The sequence below is a fragment of the Giraffa tippelskirchi genome, chromosome 4 (genome assembly GCF_054371585.1).
Source record: "Giraffa tippelskirchi isolate mGirTip1 chromosome 4, T2T-mGirTip1v1.2.pri, whole genome shotgun sequence".
In the NCBI taxonomy this organism is placed as follows: Eukaryota; Metazoa; Chordata; class Mammalia; order Artiodactyla; family Giraffidae; genus Giraffa; species Giraffa tippelskirchi.
The window spans coordinates 156,137,631-156,161,192 of NC_137278.1; the positions used below are offsets into that span (position 1 = coordinate 156,137,631).

Consider the following 23,562-nt stretch of genomic DNA (forward strand, 5'->3'; position numbering starts at 1 on the left):
TGCTTATTAGTATATAATTTGTGAGACAGGAAATGGTATACTGTCCCAGACTAGCAGAGATGAAAAAGTCACTAGTTTCCTCATGGATTCAAACAGAAAAAGGACAACTAACTGTGGCCTATCATTGAGTGGGAGAATATAGTCCAGCGGATATAGGACAGAAGATGGGTGTCTCACACACCCCAGCAGAGTTGTGGCTGTGCATAAAACTGGAGGAGTGGCGAGGTGGGGATCAGATGAGATTGGCTCTCATCTGATTATCAAGCATAGCATTTCTAGACTTGTGTAATGAATTACTGAATATCCTCTCTGTGATGTAAGTTTGCTTATAGCTTTGCTTATTATTATTTTGGCTGTACTGCCTGGCTTGAGGGATCTTAGTTCCCTGACCAGGGATTGAACCCAGGCCCCGGTAGTGAAAGTGCCAAGTCCTAACCACTGGACCACCAGGGAACTCCCTGTGATGTAAGCTTTCCCAGGTGGCTCAGAACCTGCCTGTCAATGCAGGAGATGTGGGTTTGATCCTTGGGAAAATCCCTGGAGAAGGAAATGGTAATCTACTCCAGTATTTCTGCCTGGGAAATCCCATGAACAGAGGAGCCTGGTGGGCTATAGTCTAGGGGATCAACAATCCATGGGGTCACAAAGAGTTGGACATGACTTAGTGACTGAGCGTGCATGCAACCTAGGGGACAGAGGAGGAACTTTTCTTCCTTAATGTCTTTCATTTTGGAAGGATCACTATTCTCACGATGCTTATTTTTCAGACCGTTAGTGCCAAGGAGTGGTCTTTAATTATAGGGAAATCTTGGAGGGCCCTGAGGTCTTTTCTGTAGAGACCCAGTTTCTTCATTGATGCCTAGCAAGTTTGGATGTGCTGCTTATTTTAGAATAAAGATAGGAAATCCTATATGGAAAATAAGTTTATCCTAAAAACTTTTCCTCCCTTAAATTGACAAAATACAGAGTGGCTTTTGTTTTTCAAATTCTAGTTAAAATTGATAAAGATGGAGACAATTACGGTATTAAGCATGGAAAATCTTATAGCTATCATACCATATGCTATACTGGGGTTTTGTTTCATGCTCAGAACTATCTTAGGTTCACCTAATGGTGGCCAATTTGCATTATCTAGCATGTTCAAGAATATGATTCTTACAAACCTTGGGCAGTGGTCTTATATATTCTTAACTAATTTATTCATTCTTTAAAAAGCTTTACTTCTAGTTTTTTTGTTTTGTTTTTTTTAAAAAACCTCACCTAGGGGACTTCCCTGGTGGTCCAGTGGTTAAGACTCTGTGCTCCCAGATTTGATCCCTAGTCAGGGAACTAGATCCCACATGCACAACCGAATAAAAACAGAAAATGTAACCTAGGACTTCCCAGGTGGCGCAGTGGGTAAGATTCCACCTGCCAGGGCAGAGGACATGGGTTCAGTCCTGGTCCAGGAAGATTCCACATGCTGCGGAGCAACTAAGCCTGTATGCCACAACTACTGAAATGTGCGTGCTCTAGGGCCTGCAGCAAAGAGTAGCCCCCACTCTCCGCAACTAGGGAAAGCCCTCTCACACCAAGGAAGACCCAGCACAGCCATAAATAAATTGAATTATATATTAAAAAAACCAACATAACCTAGGTCTGCTTATTATTTCATCTTGGGAGCTTGATAAATCTTTCTACCGGAATTCTTCTGTCCTTTTTCAAAATGTAGTAACCAGAGGAGTTGCTTTTTCTGTATGACAACAGATCATGTCTCTCACATGTCAAATTAGTGTGTGCTAGTATATCCTAAGTACCTGATTGATGTGTCAGATTTTGCCAATAATCCTAGCTTCTGTTTCTTATCTTTCTTCCTTTTTCTCTTTGCTCTATCAAAGGTAAATTTATTCTTAAAAAATTTTTTTTTAATTTTTAGAAAGGTCTATTTATTTTCAGCTATACTGGGTCTTAATTGCCACACACTGGCTTTGTTCATTTGCAGCAAGCGGGGGCTAGTCTTCATTGTAGTGTGTGGGCTTCTCATTGTGGCTTCTCTTGTTGCGGAGCACAGACTCTGGGGCAGTCAGGCTCAGTAGTTGTGGGGCACGGGCCAAGTTGCTCCACTGCATGTGGGTTCTTCCTAGACCAGGGATCAAACCCATGTCCCCTGCATTGGCAGGCAGATTCTTAACCACTAGACCACCAGGGAAGTTCCTCAAAATAATTTTTTTAATTTATTTATTTTTGGCTGTGCTGGGTCTTTGTTGCTGCGAGGGCTTTTCTGTAGTTTTGTACAGAGGGGACTACTCTGTAGTTGCAGTGTGCAGGCTTCCCATTTTGGTGCACAGGCTCTAGGGTTCATGGGTTTCAGTAGTTTTGGCTCCCTGGCTCCAGAGCACAGGCTCAGTAGTTGTGGCGCACGGGCTTAGTTGCTGTGTGGCATGTGAGATCTTCCTGGACCAGGGATTGAACCCATGTCTCCTACAGTGACAGGCGGGTCCTTTACCACTGAGCCACCAAAGGTAAATTTATTTTGATCATCATTCCTACTAGTATATCACCTCATATTCAGTAGAGGGTAGAGAACTTTTTAACCGTATTTCTCCCCAATGAGTCACTGCATTTTACAGTTTAAGTACCTAGCAGTTCTCTCAGTGACCCTTTACATTTAAGCCACAAAACCAAAACATGGGGAAGTAGTCATGGTAGACATAACAAAATACTATTCTTTAGGGCACTCTTATTTAATCAATTTTCCAGCTCTGACACTTTTCAGAACTATATTCTTGAGAGCATAGTATTTCACATGAAAAAGGAGTAGAAGTGTTCTTTGATGATTTGAGTTTTGCCATTATGATCACCTTTCCTGAAATGTGTGCTTTTCAAATTCCTTTACTCAGGTAACTCTACTGTCTTCTTCGGATGTCTGAGGCTATCGATAAGATAACATGAAAATTAACTCAACTATAATAATAAAACATGATATGTATTAAATATACTTTTTCTGCCAACATGTCCATGCTTTCCTGTCAAAAGATGGCTTTGGAAACCTTCTGTAGACCATGAGAATGGGACTCTGGCCTTAATTGAGGGGGAGAAAAAAGGATGGAAAATGTTAAATATTACGATTGAGGGCTAATATCTAACACAGGGGTAACCTGGGCTGGGAATTAAAAGGGTGGAGCTTATACTGGGGAAAGACTCCTCCAGGCGGCTATTTTGGTTTTTCTCGTAACACTTTGTATCTCTACAAGGCTGACTTTTTAAAAAATACTTTCTATACGGTCATTGCCCAGATGAGGAGTATATTTCCTCTTCCTCTTCTCTTTTTCCTCAACCCCCTTTCTCTCCACCACTCTGCCCTATCCAGTACTTAGGTAGGAGAAGGGTAAGTAAAGTAGATGGAAGGGTGGGGGCATTCCTTCTAGAATATTTCAGGTGACATAACCTTGTTTAACCGCCAGTATTTTTTTCTCCTTTCTCTCCCCTCCTACAGAAATGGAGGCAAACGACCATTTTAACTTTACTGGCCTTCCCCCTGCACCTGCTGCCTCAGGACTGAAACCCTCTCCCTCCTCAGGGGAGGGGCTCTACACTAACGGGTCTCCCATGAACTTCCCCCAGCAAGGGAAAAGTGAGTGTGAGGGCCATGTGGCCTGGGAGGGAATGGGCATCATTTCTTTAGAGTAGATTGATGGGATCGGTAGGCTCTCCTCTGGGTTGGCTACTTCACAACAGTTCTCTTTTATATCAGGTGGGAAGGGAGGAAGTGAATCCTCAGAACGCCAACTGCTAGAGAGAAATCAAGCTTCTTAGAGCAAGTTCTAGGGGTTTATGGAAGAAACACTGTTAGTTTTAAGGTTGGAAGAGATTAGAAAAATATACTGGCCTTTTCATCTTAGCTTGTTCTTCTGTTAGCCCTGTTCCCTGGCTACTGCCCCAAAGTGGTGAGGTGGCTACTGCTTCTGATAACCAGGTTGCACCCATGAGAAAGAGATAAAGGGCCAGTCCTCTGAGAAATTGTTTTTAGAGGTTGGAATAGCCACCCCTAGGACTGGAGGTGGAGGGGTTGGGTGAGAGTTGGGATGTGTTTGCCTTTTAGTTTGTGGAGTGGAGAAGAGGGCAGATGCTTGAAGTGCCTATGCCACTTCCTGCCCTTGTGGATAGAAGAGAGGGACAGGGAGAGTTTTAAGTTTACCTGTTTTCCCAGAGAAAAACATCTGTAATTCCAGATGGAAGTGCTGCTGCCAGGATCAGGTCTTTCCCTGGATTTGGCTTATCAGTTGCTCTCTGCAGTGGCTCTGCCAAGTACCTCTCTCTCTGCAGTGGCTCTGCCAAGTACCTCTCTACTCTTGCCTTGGTTTCAGTCAGGTACTTTATGCTTGGAAGCAGGGGGAGCTCAAATGCTTCCCTTCTTCCTTGCAGCAGAAAAATACTGCCACAGGCTTATGCTTAACCACCACTCCCTCCTGTCTCCAACAAGAGGGTTGCAGATAGATAGAAACTCCCTCACACCCCCACCTCTCCTGACGCTTCCTTAGTATTTTGGTTTCTTTTATTTGATTGCCCTCCAGTCCAGAGGCTGCCATGGGTGTTGAAAGGTGAAGTCTGCAGTACAGGTCATGCAGAGATTCCACTCGGTGCCTATTACCCTATGGAGTACAGTGCCTATGGGGAGGGGCCAAGTCTAGTCTCTTCTGAGCTGGGATCTTGCTGCTGTGGTGACTGCAAATTCTATTCTTAGCCCAGCACAAAGTGCTGGATCTGCATGTGCCAGTGAGGTGGAGGCTGTCCCTTTTGGTGCCACCGTGGGGCCAAACAGGCACTGGGAAAGGCAGAGGGGCGGGGGAAGGGAACTGGAGAATTCAGTCATGCCACTCCAAGGGAAGAATTCCTCCAGGGAATGAGGGTGGGGAAGAATGCAAGTCACTGTAGGGATTCTGCAAACAGTTTCATTTAGAAAAGAAAAAAAAATTAAAAAGCCCTGAGGTCAACAGCAGCCATCTCCCTGCTGGTTGTTTCTGTAGTAGGCCTAGAGAGTTCCCCAGCCCCCTACTCAGCAGCCTCAGCCGCAGTTGCTAAGCTCACATCCAGGAGCATCTGGGTTTGGTGTTCCCTGGAGACCAAAAAAACTGTAAATATAGTAGAAGGGGAATCCCCCACCCCTTCACCTTTTCTTTTTCTAGTTAGTGCTGTTCCTTTAGTAGAATTGGTATTGTTACTTGCATACATATCTGAAACTGACCCTTTTCCCTCCTTCTCTGCCAGGTTTGAATGGGGATGTGAATGTTAATGGCTTATCTACTGTATCTCACACTACTACTTCAGGGATTTTGAACTCTGCTCCCCACTCCTCCAGCACCTCACACCTCCATCACCCCAACGTGGCCTACGACTGTCTCTGGAACTACTCACAGTACCCATCTGCCAATCCTGGCAGCAACCTCAAGGACCCACCCCTTCTCTCCCAGTTCTCGGGGGGACAATACCCACTCAACGGCATCCTTGGGGGCAACCGGCAACCTTCATCCCCAAGTCACAACACTAACCTTCGGGCTGGGAGCCAAGAGTTCTGGGCCAACGGTACCCAGAGTCCCATGGGGCTTAACTTCGATTCACAGGAACTCTATGATTCCTTTCCTGACCAGAATTTTGAGGTGATGCCCAATGGACCCCCTAGTTTTTTCACCTCCCCACAGACTTCTCCTATGTTGGGATCCAGCATTCAGACCTTTGCACCCTCCCAGGAGGTAGGCAGTGGTATCCATCCTGATGAGGCAGCAGAAAAGGAACTTACTTCTGTCGTGGCAGAGAATGGTGCTGGCTTAGTAGGCAGCCTGGAGCTGGAAGAAGAGCAGCCAGGTATAACTCTTGTGGGTCCGTGAGCTGGGTTGGGAGAGGGAAAATGGGGCTGTGGGGGGCAGTGGCTTTTTGAGGTGAGGAAAACTTGTCTTTCCAGCTCTCTGCAGTGGAGGCTGATTTGCATGTTGGTGATTAGCAGAGCCAAGTGGCTGGTGTTTTTGTGGCAGCAGCACCAGCGAGAGTGGGAGTGCAAATTATTTCAAGCTCATGCAGAGCTGCTGGCCTGGAGAGGGCAGGTGGGCGAGCCCGAAACAGCCCCAACAGACACCCTGCATCAAGAAAGGCTTCTTCTAAGATATAGGAAGGGGTTGGAGCATCAGCAAGAGGCAAAGAGGCCAATTTGATTTGACTGTGGCAGAGCCAGACTGGCTGCTAAAGTGGGCTGAGCCCTAAGCAGTGATTGGCACATGAAGGAGGGAAGGAACAGGCAGAGCATACCATTGCTTGTCTACTCAGTCTCCTTTCTTTTTTGTTGTTCTTAGCATTGGTACATGTGCAGTCCCTCTTATCTTTTCCCTCAGAATATAATTTGCTATTGATTCCAAGTACAAGGGGTGACCACCCTGTAAAATCACAGGATGTTTTCTCTAACACCTGTTCCCACTGGATGGGGGAAAAGAGCTGAAAACATGATGGGTTCTTGTCTCAGACCCCACTCTTTTCCTTTTTTTATCTGCTGTAAGATCTTACTCTCACATCTTTGTTTAATCAACGTTATTGGTATTTTCGGTAACCAACATAGAACTGGCACCCATAAATGTTGAAAGAATGATCATCCGTCCCTCTAGCAAAGCTTGCCTACTATAGCTGACTGAACCCGTTGAAGGCACTGACTTTGACTTTTGCCCTCTCCTGGGATATCCTAGAACTAAAGATGTGTGGCTACAACGGCTCCGTCCCTTCTGTGGAATCATTACACCAGGAGGTCTCAGTCTTGGTCCCTGATCCCACAGTGAGCTGCTTAGATGATCCTTCACATCTTCCTGATCAACTGGAAGACACTCCAATCCTCAGTGAAGTCTCTCTTGAGCCCTTCAACACTCTGGCACCGGGTAGGCTTGGAGATTGACTCCCTTCAACGTATCCATGCAGAGGGTAACTAACTTATACCACCTAGAAGAGATAGTAAGCCAGGGAAAGTATTTGGGAATTTAGGGCCCTGGGACCTCCAGATGATCCTGTGGCAGATCACAGTTTTATGCCACTGGCCTCTGGCTGAGCCAGTTGCACTCTGAGCTGAATTGGTTCATTTCCCATGTTCTCTCCCAGTGTTCCTTTTGGCCAGGTGCCCTGGATAGGGACTTCTTACCACACAGTTGGGCTCTCTGGGTTCTCACTAACTGGAAAGAAAACATTATCTTTTACCACACTTGTTTTATGATAGCTACTAGAATTTTGTGTTGGTCTGTGGGTTAATAGAACCATTGCCTTTCCTTCCCTAATATTAGAAAGAACCTTCACCCTGTAGGAACTAGAATTGGATATTTTCACACTAATATTTCTTAAATCTCACTTCCTGATTTTCCACCCCTGAAGAGCCAGTGAGTGGAGGACTCTACGGTATAGATGATACGGAGCTGATGGGTGCAGAGGACAAGCTGCCTCTGGAGGACAGCCCTGTGATATCTGCCCTTGATTGCCCTTCCCTCAATAATGCCACTGCCTTCAGTCTCCTGGCAGATGACAGTCAAACTTCAGCCTCTATTTTTGCCAGCCCCACCTCTCCACCTGTCCTCGGGGAGTCTGTTCTGCAAGGTGAGTGAGGAGAGCTAGACAAAGTCCTTGAACTAGGAAAAGGTGAAAGTACAGGCCTTAGGGCTGGGAGATCTATGAGAACACCTTGCTGGGAGCTGAGGGGCCATGGGATGGTGTATGGTGGGACTGAAAAAAGGCATTCTGACTTCTGCTCTGTGCCCAAAAGAACTTGTGGGGTAATACTTGGAATTTGCAGGAGAAAGGAGCCCAGAAGCCTTTATTGGCTCCAGGTGAAAGGTATTCACACAGTGACAGCAGCAGCAGTTTTGCCCTTTAACCTTCATGAATGGTAGGGGAGGACAGCCAGAGGCTATTTCTCTTTTTCCTATCCTAGGGGAAAGCCCTTGAAGTAACCTTGCTTAACTTAGTCCAGGTTTGTCTGAGTAGATTCTCTTGTTTTATAGGATCATTTTTCCTTTACCCATCCTGTCCCTTTGGATTCTAGATCATAGCTTTGACTTGAATAATGGTAGTGATGCAGAACAGGAAGAAATGGAGACTCAGGCTTCAGACTTCCCACCTCTGACCCAGCCAGCCCCTGACCAGTCATCCACTATTCAGCTACATCCAGCAACCTCGCCAGCAGTCTCACCAACAGCCTCCTCAGCCATCTCCCTGGCAGTGTCTCCAGCAGCCTCCCCGGAAGTCTCCCCAGAAGTCTCCCTGGCAGTTTCTACAGCAGCCTCTCCAGAAATCTCCCCAGCCATCTCCCCAGCAGCCTTCCCAGCGGTCTCTCCAGCTTCCTCAGCAGCCCTCCCACCAGTCTCCTCAGAAGTCTCCTTGACAGCCTCCCCAGTGACCTCCCCAAAAGCCTCCCCTGCAGCTGTCTTCCCGACAGCCTCCCCAGCAGACAAGGATATCAGCAGCGTCCCTGAAATAACTGCTGACCTGGAAGACACCACTATAGAAGGAGTCCCTCCCTCTGGTACCGGTGAGTCTCTAGATTCTGTTCCACCCCTGACTGGTTCCAGGGAAACGTATCTGTCTCATGTGGCATTTAGCCCTTCCTCACTGACCTGCTGTTTCAGTATTTTGCTTGAACTCTTAACTTGGGTATCCTCTGTCTTCCTCCACCAGGTGATGTCCTGAGGAGACGTATTGCTACCCCAGAAGAAGTTCGTCTTCCCCTCCAACATGGGTAAATGCTCTAATTTGTTACATGCATTGACCTGTGACACATTTAATGAATGATTCTAGGAAGAAGGGAAGGGAGCTCTCTCATCTGAGTTGGGGGAGGAATGGACTAGACAAGAACGTGTTAAAGGATAGTTATCTGCAATGATAATGTTTCTGGGCATGAGAGTCTTAGGCTTTCTTTCTTCGTCGTGGTCTTCCTTCCCTCACCCATTCTTTCCTCATTTTGTGGCCACTTAGTTTTTTCCTCGAGGGGCTAGTGCTGTTGTCTTTTCCAAATTCAGCTGGTGGGTCTGGGGTTCAGGTGTCCAAATGAGTTAATCTGTCCTATATGTTTGGAGAAGGAATAGCAGTGAATGGGGAGCTTCATGGGCTTCATCCCCATGAATTGGGATTTTTTTTTTTTTAATGCACTCTAAGGGCAGGAGCAGTATGTGACCAGAATGAACAAGCCAGCTAACACCAAGGGCTTTGTAGGAATAACTGCCTTCCTGATCTTCCCCACCCCCGCCCCTCTAGGCTACTTGTGGTCACCAAGTCTGAGTTCTGCTTTAAGTTTTGAGAGAAAGATAAGGCTTAGTCTTAGAATAATCTGTTGCTCAGAACACAAAGTTCCTTACTAAACCCTGGCCTCTACGGAGTCATTTCATGGAGTCAGCAGTGAGTTTATTCTTCTGCTTGCCTCCCTACCCTCTATCATTTCTGCCTTTATTCTCTTAGTTCTGTATTCTCTTTGCTGGAAGCCCAGTAATTTGTCCTGAATGGCATTAGGGAGGGGGTTTCTGACTGCTCATCTCCCTGACTTTGTAAGGGGATGGGTGGAGGTCTTTCTGGGCTTGTGCAGTGTGGTGTGTTGGTTTCCCCTGAGGCACTGAGGGGCTTGAGGCTCAGGCCTGCCTTCTGGCCAAGCTTGTATCTCAGAATGCCTCTGCATCTACATGCAGTTCTAGTGAGATAGGTGCGGGGAGGGCCATCTGCTTAGTAGGGTTGGCTTCTGGGTGGCTTAAGAGTGGGTAGGGGTGTGACCTGGCGGCAGGGCCCGTGTGCTTCTCTGGCAGATGGCGGAGAGAGGTGCGCATCAAGAAGGGCAGCCACCGATGGCAGGGGGAGACTTGGTATTACGGCCCTTGTGGGAAGAGGATGAAACAGTTCCCGGAAGTGATCAAGGTAATGGAGCTTTCGTGGACTCTTGTAGGAAAGCACAGACTCCTCTTTTGGGCCCAGTGGCAACAGGCTGGCATTGTCTGCTCTGGGACTTGTTCTGTTTGTGTTGTTGCTGGCCAAAGGGCATGGTAGGACTGTAACTTCACTGACGCCACTTCACCTCCTCCTCGTAGTACCTGAGCCGCAACGTGGTACACAACGTCCGTCGGGAGCACTTCAGCTTCAGTCCCCGTATGCCTGTTGGTGATTTCTTTGAAGAGAGAGACACACCCGAGGTGCACACCCAAGGGTTAAATATACTTGTTTAAATATGAGGAGGGGTTGGACAAGCTGCAGCTTCCTCATGGGGTTTGGAGATTGTCAGGCATCAAATGGTTCAGAGGTTCTGGTGGCTTGCACGAACTTCCGTTGTAACAATGTCTTCCTTCTTACCTCAGGGCTTGCAGTGGGTACAGCTCTCGGCAGAGGAGATCCCATCCAGGATTCAGGCAATTACTGGGAAACGGGGCCGACCTCGAAACACTGAGAAGGCCAAGACCAAGGAGGTCCCCAAGGTGAAACGGGGCCGAGGTCGGCCACCCAAGGTCAAAATCACTGAGCTGTTGAATAAGACAGACACTCGCCTCCTAAAGAAACTGGAGGCCCAAGGTACCATGATATTTCTTTACTTGGGAATTCTGCTCACTCTCTGAGGTATCTGAAATGTTGATGAATTGGTTAATGCCTGGGTTTCCCAGGAGTGTGACTGATATCTGGATGGCATGAATCTGAATTACCTTCTCCTCTCTGGAAAGCAGCATCAGGGTCCTAGCACTTTTGTGGTATTTTTTTTTTTTAAACAACCAGTTCCTTTCTTGGGTTTCTCTTTAGTGGAGCCTTGTGCGGGGAGGTGGGGGTAGTATCCCAGGAGTAATTATAAGAGGAGAGGGCTTTCATGTCCTTTCTTACCATCTTTTAGCTTCTTACTTATCTTACTGGTCTTGCTTGTCTTGTGTAAACACTGATTGCCACCATCATAGAGGTTCAGAATTCACATCTGAATCCAAAAGATAATTGGCACTGTTTTAGTGGGATGGACAGGTAGGAAATGTCTATAAGTTTTCAGTAAATATTGCACTTACCTTTATATAGTATGAAGAATGTGAAAGAATTTGGAATCAAGTATCTCCTACTCAGAGTTCCAGCTCTGCCAGATTCTGACTGTATGACCTGGAGCAAGTCACTTATATTTTAAAAGCCTCATAGTGGTTCATCTGCAGATAGTATCTATCTAAACTTAGAGGGTTGCTGCACATATATGGTGGTGGTAGTATTTCTATGCCAGAATAGGATAGGTACTATCGTATCAAAAACATCAGTTCTAAAACACTGTTGTCTGCAGATTCACATCTCAATATCATCTTCCAAAGGAGAAAAAATTCAGATATTTTAATGGAGCAAGACATAGGAGCTGAACATAGGCAATAACTATGTCAGATTTGATAGGATTCTATTAAAGTGTCCATTACCTGGGCCCTTCCTTTCTGGCACATTCTTGCTTAATTGGTGCTTCCAACTTAAGACCACCTGCTTTCTCTGGCAGTTTTTTCTGTTTCCTTTCTTAGTTCTAAAATCAGCCTGTCAGGCAGCCTGAGAGAGGGACAGTCTCTAAAGCTACTCTGCTGTTCTGGCCTCCAGGACCCTTTCTAAAGCAGTCTAAGTTCCAGAGGCTGGTCCTTCTGGGCACGAGATGCCATTTGTGTTACCTCCATAGGAGGTTCCTCTAGTACATTTTTTTCTCCCAGCCTTTTATGTATACTTAAAAAAAAAAAAAAAGACAGGCATCTAGTTTCTTCAGGGAGCTGTTTGGAGGCCAGCTTTGTGATAGGCATGTGCTGGTCTGGATGCTGGAGATTGGTCTGCCTGCCTCACTCTTCATTTTTCTTTTTATTCTCACAGAAACACTGAATGAGGAGGATAAAGCAAAGATGTGTAAAATCAAGAAGATAAAGCAGAAGGTGCAGCGGGGAGAGTGTCAGACTAATAACCAAGGGCAGGTGAGGGACATCAGAGAGATTCCACAGTAGGTTAACTTCTCCTACAGCTGCTCTGTCTTCTTTTCCATCTCCCATGCCTGCCACCTGCCATTTAGAGAATTTGGCTTGTTCAAAAATAATGTGGGCATCTCCAGAGTGAAGGAATTGATCCATTGCCAACCCCTCATCCCATGTCTCAGCTCTTCTCCCCAGCATCCTTGTTTCTTTTTTAATCCTAGCCCAAGCAGTGATGCTTTCAGTTTGAGGAGAAATGACTTCCTTTATGGTTTACAGGCCAAAAACAAGAGGAAACAAGAGACCAAGAGCTTAAAGCAGAAAGACGCCAAGAAGAAATCCAAGGTAGGTACTTAATATGCACAGGCATAACTTTGAAGTCACCAAACTGATTTTGCAAGACATGTGAGTTGGTCATGTTTTATAGTCACGTTTCTGGGTGTAAGGTGGGGAGGATGGGGACCAGGGAAGGGTGGTGATTTGAATCTTCACGGCACTCTTGATTCCTCTCTCCCTTGGGTGGGTAGGCTGAGAAGGAGAAGGTAAAAACAAAGCAGGAAAAACTGAAGGAAAAAGTCAAGAGGGAGAAGAAGGAGAAGGTAAAAATGAAGGAAAAGGAGGAGGTGGCCAAGACCAAGCCAACGGGTAAAGCAGATAAAGTGCTGGCCACCCAGAGGCGCTTGGAGGAGCGGCAGAGGCAGCAGATGATCTTGGAGGAGATGAAGAAGCCCACAGAGGACATGTGTCTGACTGACCACCAGGTAGTGAGGGGAGAACAACAGGTCCTGGAGGGGCCATCCATGAAGACACTTCTGTTAAAGGAAGAGCCTCCTAGATATCCAGACTGTTGCCTTCCCATGTGTTTGACAGAACACCTACCACTTTTATCCCTACAGCCGCTGCCTGACTTCTCACGCATCCCTGGTCTGATCCTGCCTAGTGGGGCCTTCTCAGACTGCTTGACCATTGTGGAGTTCCTGCACAGCTTCGGCAAGGTGCTGGGCTTTGACCCTGCCAAAGATGTCCCTAGCCTGGGGGTCCTACAGGAGGGGCTCCTGTGTCAAGGGGACAGCTTGGGCGAGGTACAAGATCTACTGGTGCGACTCCTGAAAGCTGCACTCTATGATCCTGGTTTGCCCTCCTACTGTCAGGTGAGGTCCTTTCCTGGGTTCATAGGGCTTGGGATCCATGCTTTTCTCAGTTTTGCTTTCTCTTTGAGTTGAACACATGAAAGCCCTTTCCAAAGTGATCAGGACAAGTAAAGGGAGATACACAAATGGTCTTCAAATGAAAGTGGTTTGACTTACAATTTTTCGACTTTACAATGGTTCAAGAGTGATAGGCCTTCAGTAGAGGTACTTAAGGTTTTGATTTTGATCTTTTCCTGGACTGGAGAAATGCAATAGTACACTCTCACAGTGCTGGGCATGCATGTCACTTTTGCAGCCATTCTGTTCCTCACTTGCAATACAGTATGCAGTAGATTGTGTGAGATATTCAGCATTTTATTATTAAGTGGATTTGTGTTAAATGATGATTTTGCCTTCCTCTAAGGCTAATTTAAATGTTCTGAGCATGTTTAAAGTAGGGTTGGCTAAGCTGTCATGTTCTGTAGATTAGGTGTATTAAATGCGTTTTCAACTTACAATATTTTCAATTTATGATGGATTTTTTGGGACACGATCCCATCATAAATTGAGGAAGATCTGTATACTACATGCTATCCCTTATAATTTACTGCCTTTTTTCTTAGGTTACTACTCATTGCTTTATGATTTTAGGTTCTGATTCTCCATTATTCTCTTTAGGGACAAGTGGAGGAAAATCTGTAGTTTCTTCCTGTTTTTGTTTTCCTCTATTTTTTATTTTTCTTTGTGACCTCCCTCTGCTTATTTTATTCATTTTCCTTTAATATACTTCTTTTCTTTTGTACCCGTCCTTTTTCTTCTCTCATCTTATCCTAGCAACTTTCCTTCTTAATTTTTTTTACCTTAACCCCATAGTTCTCTCCTACTATATTTTCCTACTCCAGATTGACTTAACTTGAGTTGTTCCTCTTTCTATCTTAACTCCTATTATGTTCTCCTCCAAACAGTCCTTAAAGATCTTGGGGGAGAAGGTGTCCGAGATCCCACTAACAAGAGACAATGTGTCTGAGATCCTGCGCTGCTTCCTCATGGCATATGGAGTGGAGCCAGCCCTCTGTGACAGCCTGCGCACCCAGCCTTTTCAAGCCCAGCCACCCCAACAGAAGGCTGCTGTCCTTGCTTTCCTTGTGCATGAGCTCAATGGCTCCACCCTCATCATCAAGTGAGGGGCTGGGGTGGGGATGGTTATTATGTGCCTTGGTCAGACTGGGATAGGGGAGGGGTTTAGCCATCTAGAAATCCTGGGTGATGTGTGTCTACTGCCATGCTCTGGGCATGCTGGTATGACCTGGGACTGAATCTAATTTTCCTTCCTGGGAGAGCCCAAGACTTACTCTGCCATTCATCCAGTCTAGGTTCTAGGATGAAACTCCTTTTACCCTTGAACCTCCCTTCTTTTGTATGTGTGTTGCCACTTCTCCCTCAAAATACTATTCCCTGTTTCCCTGCAGTGAGATTGACAAGACTCTAGAGAGTATGTCCAGCTACAGGAAAAACAAGTGGATTGTTGAAGGCCGGCTGCGGAGGTAAGGACAGGACAGAGGAGAGAAGGGGGAAAGGGTGAAGCATAGCCAGGACTTCTGTTTGGAACTTGGTGTCCTTAGCCCCTCTCCTGGGGTTGAGACCGGTCCAGGGCCCAGGATGGCTTAGATTCAAGGTGTTCCTTTTGTGGTGGTATCATGTTCCTCACCACAGTTTCCCTTAAACTATGTGTGTCAAGATTGAAAACTGCTCTGGCCAAGCGAACAGGGCGACCTGAGGTAGAGCTGCAGGGGCCAGAAGAAGGCCTAGGGCGGAGGCGCAGTTCTCGGATCATGGAGGAGACCAGTGGCATGGAAGAGGAGGAAGAGGAGGAGACTGCAGCTGCTGTCCATGGCCGTAGGGGTCGAAGGGATGGAGAGGTACTAGCCCAGACCAAGGAAAGTGGGAGGTGGAAAACATTATTTCTTTCTCTTGAATATGATGATCCCCTTTTTCTCGGTGTCTACTTGTTTCTTCTCCAGGTTGATATCACAGCATCTAGCATCCCAGAGCTAGAGCGCCAGATAGAAAAACTAAGCAAGGTATTGTGCTTCTAGCCTCCTAGGAGCTGGAGATAGGGGCTGGGTGGGAATTGGTTACCTTATGAGTTGGGCCTAGATGGTATCAATTTTATAGGGAAGCTGAGAGCCATGCCCTTCTCCCATATACTGGACGAAGTCACCACTGTCACCCTGGAAGTGTGTTTTTCATTCATCTTCCTTTTCCACTGCCTACCCAGCGTCAGCTCTTCTTTCGAAAAAAGCTGCTTCATTCATCCCAGATGCTTCGAGCAGTCTCCTTGGGTCAGGACCGCTACAGACGCCGCTACTGGGTGTTGCCCTATTTGACTGGTATTTTTGTGGAAGGAACAGAGGGAAGCTTAGGTAGGTGTGTTGTAGGACCCTGGTTTGAGTCCTAGCTAACAAAAGTTAAGCAGTTCCTTTTCCTCTACCTAGCATCTTGGGCTGTTTTGATTGTATGACAATCAGTTTAACATACTGTGGTTAAGAGCACAGGCTCTGGAGTAAGACTGCCTACCTTCTGCTCTGCCATTTACCAGCTATATGCTTCAATTTTCATTTATGAGATGGAATTAATAATAAAATGTATATGTCATAGGGCTATTGAGGGGATTAAAGTAAGTTGATAGAATAATAACTTAGAATAATGTGTAACATAGCTGGTTCTCAATAAATGTTAGCTTATGTTTATGCTGATGATAATTACTTGGGAACATAGTTTTTCTTTTGCAGATACTATGCTGGTTGCTGTATAAGCATTTTCCAGTGCAGTCTCAAAAAGTGGGGGATTAAGTCCAAGAGAAAAAGAAAGTATATGTCCTGTGTTTGTACACCCTCTTTCTTTCCCATTATATATCAGTATGTGTCTTATGCTCTTCCCTTTGCTTTACAGTTCCTGAGGATGTGATAAAGCAGGAAACTGACTCCTTAAAAGTGGCAACCCATTCAACAACCAGCCCAGCCTCCTTCTCTCTGAAGAGGGAGTTAGCTGGCTCCAGCACCTCTGCCAGTTCTCCTGCCCGGGCCCGAGGCCGACCTCGGAAAACAAAGCCTGGCTCTATGCAACCTAGGCACTTGAAATCTCCTTCCAAGGGTCAAGGTTCAGAAGAGCCTCAGACCCAGCTTCAGCCTGAGACTCAGTCCCATCCTCAGCTTCAGGCTCATGCCCTGCCCCAGCTTCAGTCCCATCCTCACTCTCATAATGGGTTCCTGGAGCCAGAAGGCTCCCCATTGTCTCTGGGTCAGAGCCAGCATGACCTCAGCCAGTCAGCCTTCCTGTCTTGGCTGAGCCAGACTCAGAATCATGGCTCCCTGCTGAGCAGCTCAGTCCTCACGCCTGACAGCAGTCCCGGAAAACTGGACCCAGCCCCATCACATGCCCTGGAGGAGCCAGAACCTGACGAGACAGAAGCCAGCTCTGATTCTCAAGCTCCCTGGTTTAATTTCTCAGTCCAGATGCCCTGCAATGCTGCCCCTACACCACCCCCTGCAGTTTCTGAGGACCAGCCCAATCTTTCCCCTCAGCTGCCTGCTTCTTCCAAGCCAGTAAGTAGCCAGAATTAGTGGTATGCACTTACATTCATCTGGCTACAGGCTAGGTTGCCTGGCTGTGGGCTGTTGCCACAGTTTGGGGGAAGGGATGAGGCCACTGGGGTCCTGTCAACATGAAAACACCCCCATCACCTTATGTTTCATTTCATTCATAGGTGAGTAGAGCCAGTGCTGCCAACTCCTATTCTCCAGGGCCGTTCTCTTCCACTCCTTTGCTGGGCATGACTCCTAAAAGGCGAGCAGGAGATCCTGCAGAAACATCACAGAGCCCCACAGGGCAAGGACAGCCAAAACGGAGAGGGAGACCTCCCAGTAAGTTCTTCAAACAGATGGAGCAGCGTTACCTAACCCAGCTGACAGCCCAGCCTGTCCCACCTGGTGAGTGACCTTGGCATGGGATGGAATGAGAATATATGTAGGAGTGGAATCAGATATGGACCATGTAGTTCCCGTTGCCCATGTTACACAAATAAACTGTGTTCACAGAGATGCGCTCTGGCTGGTGGTGGATCCGAGATCCTGAGACATTGGATGCCACGCTCAAGGCCCTGCACCCCCGAGGCATCCGAGAAAAAGCACTTCATAAACACCTAAACAAGCACAGGGACTTCTTACAGGAAGTCTGCCTACGGCCCTCATCAGGTAAGATAAATACCTAACCAGCCTGAGCTGAGGAGCCCAGGTCAGTTTTGAGCTGCTGCTGTGGACAGTGAACAGCCTGATGGACTTTTCCCTCTGCCTTCTATCTTCTCAGACCCCATCTTTGAGCCCAGTCAGCTACCTTCCTTTGAAGAAGGGATCGTGAGCTGGACCCCCAAAGAGAAGACATATGAGACAGACCTGGCTGTGCTTCAGTGGGTGGAGGAGCTGGAACAGCGGGTCATCCTGTCTGATCTGCAGATTCGGGTACCCTGGGCTGGCACTGGGTAGGGGGTTGTTGAGGAGAGGGTGTGTTAATCTCTTATACTCTGTTAGGAAAAACCTGGGGTTCCCATTTTGCAAAGTGACCTCCCATGACCCTAAATCAGTTCAGTTCAGTCGTTCAGTCATGTCCAACTCTTTGCGACCCCATTAACCACAGCACACCAGGCCTCCCTGTCCATCTCCAACTCCCAGAGCCCACCCAAACCCATGTCCATTGAGTCGGTGATGCCATCCAACCATCTCATCCTCTGTTGTCCCGTTCTCCTGCCCGCAATCTTTCCCAGCATCAGGGTCTTTTCCAGTGAGTCAGCTCTTCGCATCAGGTGGCCAAAGTACTGGAGTTTCAGCTTCAACATCAGTCCTTCCAGTGAACACCCAGGGCTGATCTCCTTTAGGATGGACTGGTTGGATCTCCTTGCAGTCCAAGGGACTCTCAAGAGTCTTCTCCAACACCACAGTTCAAAAGCATCAATTCTTTGGCGCTCAGCTTTTTTTACAGTCCAACTCTCACATCCATACATGACCACTGGAAAAACCATAGCCTTGACTAGACGGACCTTTGTTGGCAAAGTAATGTCTCTGCTTTTTAATATGCTGTCTAGGTTGGTCATAACTTTCCTTCCAAGTAAGCATGGCTGCAATCACCATCTGCAGTGATTTTGGAGCCCAGAAAAATAAAGTCAGCCACTGTTCCACTGTTTCCCCGTCTATTTGCCATGAAGTGATGGGACCGGATGCCATGATCTTAGTTTTCTGAATGTTGAGCTTTAAGCCAACTTTTTCACTCTCCTCTTTCACTTTCATCAAGAGGCTCTTTAGTTCTTCACTTTTTGCTGTAAGAGTGGTGTCATCTGCATGTCTGAGGTTATTGATATTTCTCCCGGCAATCTTGAATTCAGCTTGTGCTTCCTCCATTCCAGCATTTCTCATGTTGTACTCGGCGTATAAGTTAAATAAGTAGGGTGACAATATACAGCCTTGATGTACTCCTTTTCCTATTTGGAACCAGTCTGTTGTTCCATGTCCAGTTCTAACTATTGCTTCCTGACCTGCATACAGGTTTCTCAAGAGGCAGGTCAGGTGGTCTGGTATTCCCATCTCTTTTAAGAATTTTCCACAGTTCTTTTTCTGTGCTTAATGTCCTTCCTTTATAATGAGTTTTATTTCTCTCTCCCACCTGCAGGGCTGGACATGTCCCAGCCCAGACTCTACTCGTGAAGACTTGGCATACTGTGAGCACCTAGCTGATTCCCAGGAGGATATCACCTGGCGGGGTCGAGGCAAGGAAGGTCTGGCACCCCAGCGTAAAACTACCAACCCCCTGGACCTGGCAGTGATGCGCCTTGCTGCCCTGGAGCAGAATGTGGAGCGGCGGTACCTGCGGGAGCCGCTGTGGCCAGCTCATGAGGTGGTGCTGGAGAAGGCCCTGCTCAGCACACCTGGTAGTGCCCCACAGTGCACGCCCACAGAGATGTGAGTGCCTATCCTCAAGTGCTTGGTCTTGGGGAGAAGGAATCAATTTAATAAATCCTACTCCTCATCCCCAAATCACCACTTCCTCCCATCAGATCATACGAGATCACCCCTCGAGTTCGGGCCTGGCGCCAAACACTAGAGCGTTGCCGGAGCGCAGCCCAGGTCTGCTTGTGCCTTGGCCAGCTGGAGAGGTCCATTGCCTGGGAGAAGTCTGTCAACAAAGTGGTAAGAAGCCTGGGGAGCCAAAGAGATGGCCGCTGGGATGGGTGGGGTGAGTGGCAGGCATAGAGGCTTGAGGGCTGACCCTAACTCCTCACAACCCTGGTCCAGACCTGTCTAGTCTGCCGGAAGGGAGACAACGATGAGTTTCTTCTACTTTGTGATGGGTGTGACCGTGGCTGCCATATTTACTGCCTTCGGCCCAAGATGGAGGCTGTCCCAGAAGGAGACTGGTTCTGTGCTGTCTGTCTGGCCCAGGTACGTCTTCTGCTCTTCTCATTCCACTCCCGAGCAAGTCAGAGGTTTTCTTTCTCATCCTGTTTACCACCAGTCTTAAAATATCATTCTTACCATGCCTTCCGTCTCTCCTGGGAAAAGGTTCCAGATGACGTGCTAGGAGACCTGGGTTCTGGTCCTTTTTTGCACAAGTCACCTAAATTCTACCACCTTACTTGCTTTCCTTATAAAATGGGAGTGATTATACTTTCCTTTTTCACATAACCCAAAAGGGCAAGTAATAAGTTCACAGACTGGCTTATGCATGAAAGTATTTTGAAGCCTCAGTCACACTCAGACAAGTAGTACTGTGCTAAGTCACTTTAGTTGTGTCCGACTCTTTTGCAACCCTGTGGACTATAATCTGCCAGGCTCCTCTGTCCATGGAATTCTCCAGGCAAGAATACTGGAGTGGGTTGCCGTGCCCTCCTCCAGGGCATGTTCTTGACCCAGGGATCAAACCCACATCTCCTGCATTGGCAGGCAAGTTCTTTAACACTTGTGCCACTTGGGAGGCCCCCAGACAAGTAGGGATTGTGATCAAGTAGAGAGCAAGCAGGGTACATATTTCCAGCTGTGGCTGATCTCACCTTTTTCTTATCCTCAGCAGGTAGAAGGAGAATTGACTCAGAAATCTGGTTTCCCAAAACGAGGCCAGAAGCGGAAAAGCAGTTATGTGCTGAACTTCCCAGAGGGTGACAACCGCCGGCGCAGGCTGCTGCCAAGGTGCCGAGAGAGCCCAGCAGTGCCCCGGTACTCAGAGGAAGGGCTGTCCCCCTCGAAGCGGCGGCGCGTCTCCATGCGGAATCATCACAGTGATCTCACGTTCTGCGAGTGAGTTGGGGACAATCGGCTCTATGTTTTCTAAAGTAGAGGGCTAGGAGGGGTCCGTGGTTTGCTTCCTGATAGTGTATCATCACTGTCTGTTTCATAACAGGATTATCTTGATGGAGATGGAGTCCCATGATGCAGCTTGGCCTTTCCTGGAGCCTGTGAACCCACGATTGGTGAGTGGGTACCGGCGGATCATCAAAAACCCTATGGATTTTTCCACCATGCGGGAGCGACTGCTCCGGGGAGGGTAAGTAGACATCGTTGACTCTTCTGGCTCTTCTGTTACGGCCATTGCTGGTACCGCAGCTGACACCTCTGTCTCCACCCCTGCCCAGGTACACCAGCTCAGAGGAGTTTGCGGCTGATGCACTCCTGGTCTTTGACAATTGCCAGACTTTCAATGAAGATGATTCTGAAGTGGGCAAGGCTGGACACATCATGCGCCGCTTCTTTGAGAGCCGCTGGGAGGAGTTTTATCAGGGAAAACAGGCCAATCTGTGAGGCGTGGGAGGTGGGGAGTCACCTTGTGGCATTGCCCTCTGCCCTCCACATAAACCCTGCCATTCTCACCTGCTGATGCTGCCCTGGGTCCAGACTCAAGTCAGAGGGAGAACCCTGATTTTTGATGTCGCCCTTGGCAGCGCCCTACATCTTCTTATCCTTACACCCTTTCTCCCTTTCCTCCTCTTGTTCCTCAAATAAGAGGGGCAGAGATGAGGTCCTTCTGGACTGAAAGCCAAAAAAGAAAGAAAAAATAATTTTTCCTTTCTGTTTTATTTCCTAATTAAATAAGAGGAGGAGGAAAGAAGCCCCTACTTCCTCCTCCCAGCTTCCTCACCTTCCCTGTACGTGCCCCAGCATTCTGGGGCTATTTAACAATAGCAATAGTTCTAGTGAATGTGTGAAACCGAGAAACACTCTGTACTGTGTGTGGACCCGCAGTGACGGCCAGTAAAGTGGACTTAACTCCCAAGTGTGTCGAGCCGGACACCGGGCCCTGAACATGCTGCTTCCATGTTCAGTCCCTCCCCTGCTTCTCACTTTCTCTTTCTCAATCCCCTCTCCCCTTCAGATTTGTCTCTCATCCAATAATGTAAAACTATTGTGTACGGGTTCCTCCATCCTTTTCTCTTCCCCCAAATGTTTTTTCCCTTCAAAGGAAAAAGTTCAGAGGTCCCTGTCTTTCTCTCTCCTCACCTTCCTGCCAATAGCTAGCCTCTCTATAATGTTGGATACTCCTCAAATGCTGAGTTTCTAGCCTTTTCTGAAACTCAGTAAACTGGGGAGAGGGCAGGGAGGCACCCTGGACCCTGGGCCTTCCAGCCTCCTTCCCCACCTCTTACCCAAACCTCCCTCTTGGGAACTCCTCAGGGACAACTACTGCTGAGTTCGGGCACACCCCAAGATGGAGGCCAGGTAGCAACTGACTGGCCTGAGAGAGAGAGAGAGAGGTGTGTGTGGGTGTGTGTGTGAGTGAGAGAGGATGTGATTGTGCCCCTGTTTTTGGTGGCATCCATTCAGTTTTTTCCCTAACACCTGTTTCCTATTGTTTCAAACCATTGAAACACCTTTCTCATTGTTTCAAACTATCACTTTGTCTTTGGGAAACCACAGGAACAGTTTTTCTGGGTCAAAGCTGTGTCTCTTCCCTCTCTCCCAGTCATTTCTGTTCCAGCCTCTTCAAACTGTGCAATCTTTTAGCAGGAACACCCTCTCCTTTCAGTAGCTCTGAGTCCTAAGCTTTTGCAGGGAGAGGGGTAGAACTGGATCTTTTTCTAATCCCACAAGCTTCTGTGGGTTTAGTTGTGCTTTCCTTCCCTTATCTACTTTATATCCTGGGACCCCTTCCCCAGTAGCAGAGACCCCAGAGCACAAGTGAGTAGGGAGGAAAGGCTCTGGGTCCACCACTGCCCTACATGTGACTATGCCCAAGTTAAGCCCCAACATGTGAGAGGAAAGCTGCTAACTCCCAGCTATAGCCATGGGCCCCTGGCCCCCTGCTTTCCTGCTCAGCAGAGCCCCTCCCATCAGAGATTACGGGTACTTGCACTGGGGAGGTGGCTGCTGGCTGGCCCAAGCAGAGAGCTGAGGCATCCAAGAAACGTTCCATTGGTGGGAGAGGGGGTGCCGGGTGAGGGGGAGCATTCCTGTACTTCTAGCAGCACTGAATAGCCACTGAAGGGGGTGGGGGCAGTGTAGGTCCTGGGGCAACCCCTTTATTTCTTTATGCCCCTACTCCCCCATAGCCTATTTCTAAAGTCGCCTTTTCTGTCAGATAAACCTCAGAACTTTTAATTTTATTTGAGATTTTTTTTTTTTGCTTTTAAATAAGAGGTGGATTGAAGAGTATTTGAATTGACTTTATATTATGCATAAATATTTATATTTTATCTAAATAACTGCTCTGTAACAAACTTTGTGTTAGTTGAGCATTTGGAACTGTTATAGTTGGGGGCTCTTCTTTTACCCCATGGCAGTTTTCCCCAGTATAAAATGTTCTAGATTAATTTTACTGTTGGAGGTTAGATGGATGGGGGAGTGAAGTTTCAATTGTTCCTGCTATGTGTTCCTCTCCCAGCTCCATCTCTTTCCCTAGGGACCAGGCACTCTGAAGGTGGGGTGGAGTCCTAGCCTCAGTTTGGAGTGGGGGTTGATGGGGGGGGGTGGGGATAGGGCATGATCAAAGGGGCCATTTCTCACTTTTCTTTCCTCATCTTCACTGCCCCTTGAGCTAGGTGGATTTTCTCTTCTTGACAAGAGTATCTGATAGGGAAGACAAGTTTAAAAAGTAAATAAAACCCACCCCTGCCCCTTTGTTTCCCTTCCCCCATCAGTCTGGTAACAGGAAGAAACCACACCATCAACACCAACAAATTTCCACGTTCCTTTTACAACAAAAGGGACTTGACTTTTTATATAACCAAATGTGGTGTTTTAGTGACTTTTTGATAATGTACAGTTTTTTGTGAATTTAAATTTATTTCTTTCTATATTTTTAGGACCAATCTCATTTTTAATAAGGTAAAAAAAGGAAAAAAAAAAGTCTAGAGATAAAAAAAACTCCTGTTTTTGCCATGTGATGTTCCACAAGTGCAGCTGTAGAAAAGTGCTTGTCAGTTGAATAAAAACCACATTTGATAGAGACTCAAAAGACTCTGTGTATTTATC

The 23,562-nt window shown here is 47.2% G+C and overlaps 2 protein-coding genes and 1 non-coding gene across 26 annotated transcripts in view; 1 reads left to right on the forward strand and 2 right to left on the reverse strand.

Moving 5' to 3' along the window:
* Window positions 1–23,538, forward strand: part of BAZ2A (bromodomain adjacent to zinc finger domain 2A) — a 35,726-nt gene extending 12,188 nt beyond the window's left edge. For 6 of the 23 annotated variants that reach the window (XM_081483259.1, XM_081483260.1, XM_081483257.1 and 3 more), the window contains 28 exons: window positions 3,476–3,613; window positions 5,248–5,841; window positions 6,708–6,893; window positions 7,378–7,596; window positions 8,042–8,527; window positions 8,674–8,734; window positions 9,789–9,897; window positions 10,068–10,169; window positions 10,332–10,542; window positions 11,833–11,930; window positions 12,204–12,269; window positions 12,452–12,685; window positions 12,821–13,075; window positions 14,020–14,234; window positions 14,524–14,598; window positions 14,793–14,973; window positions 15,076–15,135; window positions 15,333–15,477; window positions 16,007–16,659; window positions 16,821–17,043; window positions 17,152–17,307; window positions 17,420–17,571; window positions 18,773–19,062; window positions 19,158–19,290; window positions 19,396–19,542; window positions 20,168–20,394; window positions 20,498–20,641; window positions 20,730–23,538. In XM_081483259.1, coding sequence (XP_081339385.1) covers window positions 3,478–3,613; window positions 5,248–5,841; window positions 6,708–6,893; window positions 7,378–7,596; window positions 8,042–8,527; window positions 8,674–8,734; window positions 9,789–9,897; window positions 10,068–10,169; window positions 10,332–10,542; window positions 11,833–11,930; window positions 12,204–12,269; window positions 12,452–12,685; window positions 12,821–13,075; window positions 14,020–14,234; window positions 14,524–14,598; window positions 14,793–14,973; window positions 15,076–15,135; window positions 15,333–15,477; window positions 16,007–16,659; window positions 16,821–17,043; window positions 17,152–17,307; window positions 17,420–17,571; window positions 18,773–19,062; window positions 19,158–19,290; window positions 19,396–19,542; window positions 20,168–20,394; window positions 20,498–20,641; window positions 20,730–20,895 — 5,724 coding nt within the window. In that variant the 5' untranslated portion in view covers window positions 3,476–3,477 and the 3' untranslated portion in view covers window positions 20,896–23,538. Of the gene's footprint in view, window positions 1–3,475; window positions 3,614–4,211; window positions 4,351–5,247; window positions 5,842–5,938; window positions 6,078–6,707; window positions 6,894–7,377; window positions 7,597–8,041; window positions 8,528–8,673; window positions 8,735–9,788; window positions 9,898–10,067; window positions 10,170–10,331; window positions 10,543–11,832; window positions 11,931–12,203; window positions 12,270–12,451; window positions 12,686–12,820; window positions 13,076–14,019; window positions 14,235–14,523; window positions 14,599–14,792; window positions 14,974–15,075; window positions 15,136–15,332; window positions 15,478–16,006; window positions 16,660–16,820; window positions 17,044–17,151; window positions 17,308–17,419; window positions 17,572–18,772; window positions 19,063–19,157; window positions 19,291–19,395; window positions 19,543–20,167; window positions 20,395–20,497; window positions 20,642–20,729 lie in introns of those variants that run through there. The other 17 variants (XM_081483267.1, XM_081483268.1, XM_081483265.1 and 14 more) reach the window with 9 other exon arrangements.
* Window positions 382–453, reverse strand: TRNAE-UUC (transfer RNA glutamic acid (anticodon UUC)). The gene has a single exon. It is a non-coding gene; the product is annotated as a tRNA-Glu (tRNA).
* Window positions 10,754–23,562, reverse strand: part of RBMS2 (RNA binding motif single stranded interacting protein 2) — a 90,687-nt gene continuing 77,878 nt past the window's right edge. For both annotated transcript variants that reach the window (XM_081483322.1, XM_081483320.1), the window contains one exon: window positions 10,754–10,930. The gene's annotated coding sequence lies outside the window, so the exon portion shown is untranslated. The remainder of the gene's footprint in view (window positions 10,931–23,562) is intronic.